This window comes from Acanthochromis polyacanthus, chromosome 21, assembly GCF_021347895.1.
Source record: "Acanthochromis polyacanthus isolate Apoly-LR-REF ecotype Palm Island chromosome 21, KAUST_Apoly_ChrSc, whole genome shotgun sequence".
Taxonomy (NCBI): Eukaryota; Metazoa; Chordata; class Actinopteri; family Pomacentridae; genus Acanthochromis; species Acanthochromis polyacanthus.
This window is the reverse complement of record NC_067133.1, coordinates 2,181,030-2,189,059: the sequence shown is the minus strand read 5'-3', so window position 1 is coordinate 2,189,059 and position 8,030 is coordinate 2,181,030. Positions and strand designations below refer to the sequence as shown.

Here is an 8,030-nt window from a genome sequence, read left to right as displayed (position 1 = left end):
TATGGAATGAAACACATTTTAACTGTACAATCAACAGCTTAAATACGTTTACCATAAATAAAGAAAAGGGTTTTACTGTAAATCTATCCATCTATCCCAATCACATCACGTGTGCGCTTTTACGCACGTCCAAGCGCCACCGTAAACAAACCGCACATATCAATGACCTCGTGATCCCCCACCCGTCACCAAGTGAGTAAAAACTTCTGTAGTACGTTGTCGCCCCACCTCTTGTTCTTCACTCATTCGGGTACAAAGTAAACAGCTCGACCTTACGCACCTTATCGCTCCCCAGCAGGCGCGTAGCCGCGTTGCGCCATCCACGTTTGGCTATCTAAAACCAAAAACAAGTTTCCCTCCGAAAGAGAGCTGCGGCAGACGCGTTAGTGGCAGGTTGTTCTTCCAGTGATGCAGGTGGACATCAGAGGCCGCGAGTCTTTCTGTTCACAGAGAAGACAAAAGGATGACATGTGATCACCTGAGTCGACTGTTGGCACTTTTTGTGATTTTCTGCGCCGCGCGAACAGGTTCCGTGGTCCAGGGCGCACGAGATTTCGAAAAGAAAGGTAGGATGATCCTTGCTGGGCCTTTTCTTGCTTGTATTCTGAATAAAACCGAAATCTTTAGGTAAAAATAAGTGGAAATATCCATATAGTATAAATGTCATGTGGTAGTGATCCTAATGGTGTGTTTGTTCACATGGTGCTGCTACTTCACTGATGCCACCCAAATGTCACCTCCTCAGCCTCCATGCTGCTGAAAGAGGAGTCAGAAAACCCCAAATGCTTTGCTGAAAACAGGAAGGACTTCACGTGTTTCTGGGAGGAAGATGAGGAGAGAGCTGGCTCTGTGGATCAATACACCTTCACCTACAACTACCAGTGAGTCACAGTCCTCATCAGACACAGGATCCAGCGTTAACCCTGTTGTCGTCCTGCGGGTCAAAACTGACCCGTTTTAAAGCTTGAAAATGTGGGGAAATTATAGATTTTCACAGAGAAACTTCTGATGTCCACATTTTCAACATTTTTGGGAAATCTTTGAACATTTTTCAGTGGAAAAAAGAAATGTTAAAAATGTTTCTTAAGAACATTCACATAAAAATCAACCAAAATCCAGCTGGATTTTGGTTGATTTTTATGTGAATGTTCTCAATAGAATGTTAGAAGTTTTACTGATATATATGTCATGACTTTAGATATTTGTAGGATTTCTTTGGAGGATTTTTACTCTTTTTTGGAAAATATTTCCAAGAATTTTCTTGCCAAATTTGGGGGATTTTTTAAAATAAAACTTTTAAGGGAAACTTTTAAGGAGTTATTGGAATTTTCTTCCTGAAGGTTTTGCAAATTTTCAGAAATTTGGGGAATTTTTTTTTGCTAAATTTTGGGATTTTTTTACGACAAGGAAACAATATTTTTTAGGGCTCGTAAGTGAGAACAACAGGAGGGTTAAATACAGTTAGAATTGTTGCAACCAGCAGACTACAAACAAATATTTCAGAGTTAGCTACCAGGATGTTTAAAGAATTCCTTTAAGGCTTTGCTTTTCTATATGTTCACCTGCCTGCTATTCAAAAATATAAACAAAATAGTGTTTATTCAATAGAAACAGCATTGATCAGCATTAATGCATTGCCAAAACAACAACACAAAACTCCCTGAACCCTCAGTGTCCGTCCTCATCTGTCCTGATAGGAATGAAAACGGCAGTCGGTGTCCGCTGAGAGTCGTCCCGGCAGCAGGCGGGAAAAGGCTGTTCGTCTGCCACCTGAACCGATTCCAGATGTTCGTCCAGATGGACATCCGAGTTCATCGGGAGGGAATGCTGATCCACAATCGCAGCCTCTTCGTCGAGCTTGTCTGTAAGTCTTTCTACTGCATTTAATGTTTATTATGTCATGAATTGCATTTGTATTCACTGCATCTGGACTTCCAGGTTGTGCTATTATTACTGTGCAATATTTTGTATGAGAAATAATTAGATGACATCAGTTCCCCTCAGAAGCATTTTCCAGTTCTTTGTTTTGGTTTTACAGTCTACAAGTTCGATGTTTTGGTCATGTCCGGGTTGTTTTGGTCCCCGCAGCAAGACATTTTTAAATGGAGAAGCTTTTTATGCTACCTGTCTAACTCTGAACAGCACATAGACAGTTCTCAGGAGTCTGTGGTAAACAAAACAGAGCTAAAAGGAGCTTGAATACACAATTTACATGCATCGAGTAGACATGACTCCCACTGAATGCTTAGTGGTGCCATTGGATTCAAGCTGCAAAGATTGTTTGATTCGTTGTCAACTATTTTGGCAATCGGTTTAAGTCGTTTCCTAAGAAAAAAGTTCAAATTCTCTGATTCTGGCATTTTTATTGTGAATGTTCTCTGGTTGTTTTCCTCCTCTATGACAGTTGTTATGGCCCCTCCCTGCTCAACTCAACTGAATATCTTTGAGTTGTGGACAAGACAAGATATTTGAGGGCGTCTGCCACTGATTGACATTTGTCGTTACTTTCTGATATTTTGTGAGCCAAAACATTAATCAGTTATTTTAGAAATGCATGAACAATGGGAGTGATTGTTAGTTCAAGCCATAAGACGTGTGCTAGATATTAAACAAGCTGTGAAAAAAGTTCACTACGAAACCATATGCATGTGGCATTGGGGTATCTTCGGTTGTATGAGCAGGTTTTCGGGGTTTGAAAGACTCTTTCTGGGGAACAGTCCTCCTTCCAAACATCCTCTCCAACCTTCACCCTCATGTCTGTCTGTCCGGCAGTTTTTCTGGACCCTCCCGGTAACGTGACGGTGAGCGGCACCGGTCAGCAGGGCCAGCTGAACGTCAGCTGGGTGCCTCCTCCTCTGAAGTACATGGAGGACAGCATGATGTACGAGGTCATCTACGCTCCTGAGGGCCACCACGTTGGGCAGGTATGGTGTTATTTAGGTACCAATGAAGGCTGAATAGGGACACATGGACTTGCACTGATGAGTTAAGGACTATTTTGAAGGTGGAGGTGGCACGAGCAAGCTCAGAGCTGATCCTGAGAGGCCTGCAGTCAGGTACAAAGTACGAGGTTCAGGTCCGAGTGAAGCTGGATGGGCTGAGCTACAACGGCTACTGGAGCGCCTGGAGTGACCCAGTGTTCATGGAGACTCTGCCAGCAGGTACAATATAAAATTTGCCACGTATTCCCAGCTGCATGGGGATCTCTAGGATTTAATGCCTAACTGTGCCTTCTCCAGAACTCGACCCGCTGATCTTGTCCCTGACTCTCGTCATCTCCTTCATCCTCATCCTGCTGTGCCTTGCCATGCTCCTGTCCCATCAGAAGTCAGTCAACCAAGAACACCAAACACATGGCTTCATTTCTAGCCACAAAACAATGTTGTACTGCTAAAAACAAACCCAGAATGATATTTTCAACATCTGCTCCCACTTCAGGTTTCTCATCAAGAAGATTTGGCCAACTATTCCAACTCCTGACGGCAAATTCCAAGGGCTTTTTACTGTTTATGGTGGGGACTTTCAGGTAAGAACACGACGCTGCTTCATAAGTGAGGCTTTAGTCTAGAACAGGAGTGTCAAACTCACCTTAGTTCAGGCTCCACATTCAGCCCAGTTTGATCTTAAGTGACCAGTGGAATCACAGCATAAAAACCTACAAAAAATAACTACAAAGACACATTTTTCCTTTGCTTTAGTGCACAGAAGGTACGTTCTAAAAATGTTCACGTTGAAGGAATTTTTTTTTACACAACATCATGAACATCCTGAAATTTCTGAAGAAAAATAAGTTCAATTTTAGCAATATTTTGCCTCAGTTTATCATCTACACATTACAACTTCCAGATCACAGAGTGTCTACAAAGGAACACAACATTTATTCACAGGTATCTGGAACTGAGTGATGCAGTATTTTACTTGATCAAAATGACAAAAATCAGACAAAAAAACAACAAAATCGAGAAAAAATAATGCAAAAATCAGAGGCAAAATGACAAAACTGAGACACAAAACAACAAAAAATGAGACAAACGACACGAAACATAACAAAATTAGACAAAAAATGGACAAATGACAAAAATGAGACAAAAACAATTACACAAATGACCCAAAGAACACAAAATGACAAAAAAAAACGAGAAACAAAACGACAAAAACATATGACAAAGGAAACAGACAAAAAAATAAAAACAAAACAAAATTTTACAAAAAATAAGACACAAAATAAAAGAATAATGAACAGTCTAGTATTTTACTTTATGATCAAAACAAATTGAAGCAACAAGAAATTATTTTAAATCAATAGATTTTCAAATTAACAATTTTCAGTTAATGTCTTCTCTGTAATTTTTACACTTTGAGGGCCGCTTTGGACCCTGTGGAAGGCCGGTTTTGGCTCACAGGCTGGATGTTTGACACTCCTGCTCTAGCACATGTTAGCTTTGAGTTACACGCTAACATAAACATGCTAACCTTCCCTCATGGATGTGTACAGGAGTGGTTAGGGCAGACCAATGGAGGCCTGTGGTTGACTCCAGCTCTCGTCTACTCAGAAGAACGTCCGTCTCCTCTGGAAGTCCTGTCAGAACTCAGCCTTTGTCCTCCACTGTCCTCCCCTCCTCTGCCGCCCAAGGCCTCCAAAGCTTTGAGCGCCGTCAGAAAGGAGGACGTGAAGAACGGGCTGGAGGAGAGAGAGCTGTTGGAAAGGGGTAATTCAGCTCTGACGGATGGGTGGAGACGCTCACCACATGACCCCCGGCTGATGGACCGCCTCCGGGCGTTCCACCAGCCCCAGGTCCCCTTCTCCCAGCTGTCTCTGCTGGAGTCTCAGGACGCCTACGTCACCCTCAACACCAACAACCAGGGTGAAAACGGCCACGTGGATGACAACTTTGAGGAGGCCCTACCCCTTGAGGTGCTGTTTGCCTCCAGAAAGACGGTGTTGTGTGAGTCCCACTCTGACCTGGGATCGGTGCAGCAAAGCTCCGGGTCGGGTCGCCTTTCGTCACAGTCCAGCTTCGAGTACCCTCACCAGGCCTGGACAGCAAAAGGTCCTTTGTACACCTACATGGCGGTTGCAGACTCTGGGGTCTCTATGGATTACAGCCCCATGAGCAGAGTGGACGACATTGGGAAGGCGGTTTTCTACGCCCACGACTACAAGAATGAGATCTCAGCTCACAGAAGACCTCTCCTGTCACGGCAGTACCCGGTTCATGATAAGGGCTGAGATGGAGGTAAACTGGACGGGCTGTACTCGGACTGAAGGCTCTCTGGATGTTCACACCAGGCCACACAGGCTTTCATCAACTGTTAAGAGAGGAACCAAGGAGCTGAAAGCTAAAGGATCCACTGGATTTATCTGATCTGTACAGGACACTACCACGACACAGGAATGGCAGCCAAATACTGATTCTCTGATCATCGTCTGCATGCCGATGCATTAGCCCTGCTGTTGTCTTTGTCTACGAGCACCAAAAAATATTGTTTCCTTGTCTGATAAAATGCAAAAATTCAGAAAAAAAATCCCCAAATTTCTGTAATTTTCAAAACCTTCAGGAAGAAAATTCCAATAATTCCTTAAAAGTTTTATTTAAAAAAAAAAGACTGTTAACAAAATAACCAAATGTTCTTTCCTTGTTCTTCTGATATGTGGTATGTTGGTGATATTCTGAAATTTTTCTATTGTCAACAAGCTGAATTCGAATACCAAAACTGCCAAAGATTCAATCTTTTTACAGTAAACACCCATGTATCCAAAGCCTGCTGTGGTGGAGGAAGTACAACGATCTTTTGTGAAAAATAGCAATACCACAGTGTAAAAGTCCTGCTTTCAAAATCTTAAAGCCTTAGGATTAAAATTCTACTTTAAAAAGATTAAAATACACTTAAAAGTCATTTCAGAATAATATCCATTACTGGATTAATTGATAGTGGTACTTTGTAATTGTAATTTTATTTACTGTATATATTGCTGGGTAGCTAAATCTATAATATTAGCATTTTATTATTTTTATTATTTTCAGTTAATAATATGACGTGAATATTAAACTGCAGAGTAGTGAAAGTTGTCAAATAGTTGTTGTAAAGTAAAAAGTACTATATTTGCTTTGAAAATGTAGTGGAGAAGTGGAAAGTAGTAGAAACTGGAAAGACTGAAGTCAAACAGAAGTACCTCAAAATTGTCCTTAAGTGAGTAAATGTACTTAATATTTGCATTCCTTGACAGAAAGGCTGTCAGATAGTAGCTTATTCCTTGGTAGCATGCACTTCTATTTTAGTCCAACAAGACTGAAAGCATACAGCTCTGCTAGCAGGCATGAGTTAGCTACTTTAGCATGCTAACATGCTAACGTCGCTAACTCACTACTGCTAGGAGTATAGGGACATTAGCGCTGAACTCAAATTACAGCTGATCTGATGAGAGTGTCTTTAATTTTGAAAGCATCTGGTCATAAAACCACAGCACTAAACAACAACCACAAAAGATTATGCTAAATTAAATGTTTTGGTTCTTTAATCTGGGCCAAAGTGATGCATATTCAGTAGAGCGCTAAATGTGTATTCATCCGCAGACAAAAATAAACCCCAACAAATGCACTATTGACTCATGTTTGACTAATATTTGTTAAAAACTACACTGCAAGCTCTTTAACTATATATTTGTTTATGTCCTCTTTGGATTTGTTGATGATACCAAAAACACACACTATTACCATCTTTACCATTTAAATTTTACTTTGCCTCCATGGCCACTACACCAGTGTCATTTCCAAATCTGAAACTCACTGTATTTGTATATAATGTGTATTTTTTTATGTTTAATCACAGACCAGTAAGCAGTTTTTATTTCCCAAACACAGACTTCTGGGACAAATGAAATGATTCCTACTGTAGGCGCTGCAGAAAAGCATTAAGGTAGTATTCAGGTGACTGTAGCTGTTGAACTCGTTTTCTAGTCACTGCTGCCATCTACAGAGCACAGCCACACATTTCAGGACATTAAACTGAAGAATTTCTAGACTTTTTTATCCTTGTTTGCTTTCGTGGCTAAAGGAAAATATCTTGTAAGTGAATTTATAGCAACTCTTAAAGTTTGTAAGTACATTTGTAAAGATTGTTGATTTTTGATTTTAAAAAAGTTGTAATATAGTGTGACACAACAGGGAAACAACTGGCTGTCCTGTAAGTTTCTTTTTCATAATAGCTTTTTTCTTACTAAGAAATATATATTTGTTAAGATAAAGTCTGATCTTTGGATGAACATTGTAAAATGTCTTTTCTTATACTATAATGCAGAGAATGCATAAACTTAAAAACAGAGTACTATGTCCTTTCATGTCTTTCATTAACCCTCCTGTTGTCTTCATTTACAGGCACCAAAAAATATTGTTTCCTTGTCTGAAAAAAAAGTTCAGCAAAATTTTTTTTCCCAAATTTCTGAAAATCTGTAAAACCTTCAGGAAGAAAATTCCAATAATTCTTTAAAAGTTTTATTTTTAAAAAATCACCAAATTTGGCAAGAAATTCTTGTAAATGTTTTCAAAAAATAGTAAAAAATCTTCCAAAAAAATCCTAAAAATATCAAAAGTGATTTCATATATATCAGTAAGACTTCTCATATCTACTTCACATAAAAATCAACCAAATTCCAAAATTTGCTGGATTTTGGTTGATTTTTTTTGTGGATGTTAAGAAACATTTTTTCACCAAAAAATGTTGAAAATGTGGACATCAGAAGTTTCACTGTGAAAATATATTTTTTTCCACATTTTCAAACTTTAAAACGGGTCAATTTTGACCCACAGAATGACACGAGGGTTAAAATGAACATTTATATTGTCTCTTGAATATGACTTTGTTTTCAGAAGATTTGTAAAATACTTTAACTGTGATATCAGCCCCTGAAATCTAATGTTTCACGCATGTTGATTAATGGAATAAAAACATTAACATGACATATGAAATGTTTATTTTTGATGCATAGTGCATTACTTTTTTTTTTAACTAAAATGAGTTTGACACCCCTG

The 8,030-nt window shown here is 39.4% G+C and overlaps 1 protein-coding gene across 1 annotated transcript; it reads left to right on the top strand.

The window, feature by feature from the left end:
- The first annotated feature begins 173 nt into the window (after nucleotides 1-173).
- Nucleotides 174-7,958, top strand: epor (erythropoietin receptor). The gene is made up of 8 exons (XM_022196443.2): nucleotides 174-566; nucleotides 746-881; nucleotides 1,698-1,864; nucleotides 2,773-2,924; nucleotides 3,005-3,161; nucleotides 3,240-3,327; nucleotides 3,439-3,526; nucleotides 4,496-7,958. The coding sequence occupies exons 1-8, from the start codon at nucleotides 464-466 to the stop codon at nucleotides 5,228-5,230; spliced, it is 1,626 nt and encodes a 541-aa protein (XP_022052135.2). The 5' UTR covers nucleotides 174-463; the 3' UTR covers nucleotides 5,231-7,958.
- Nucleotides 7,959-8,030: the final 72 nt, after the last annotated feature.

What these genes read in the sequence shown, in the direction of transcription:
- epor (XM_022196443.2), top strand. Translation starts at nt 464, where the DNA reads ATGACATGTGATCACCTGAGTCGACTGTTGGCACTTTTTGTGATTTTC. An exon ending in ACCTTCACCTACAACTACCA is followed by an intron (nt 882 to 1,697) that starts GTGAGTCACAGT and finishes CTGTCCTGATAG; the next exon opens with GAATGAAAACGGCAGTCGGT. An exon ending in CATGGAGACTCTGCCAGCAG is followed by an intron (nt 3,162 to 3,239) that starts GTACAATATAAA and finishes TGCCTTCTCCAG; the next exon opens with AACTCGACCCGCTGATCTTG.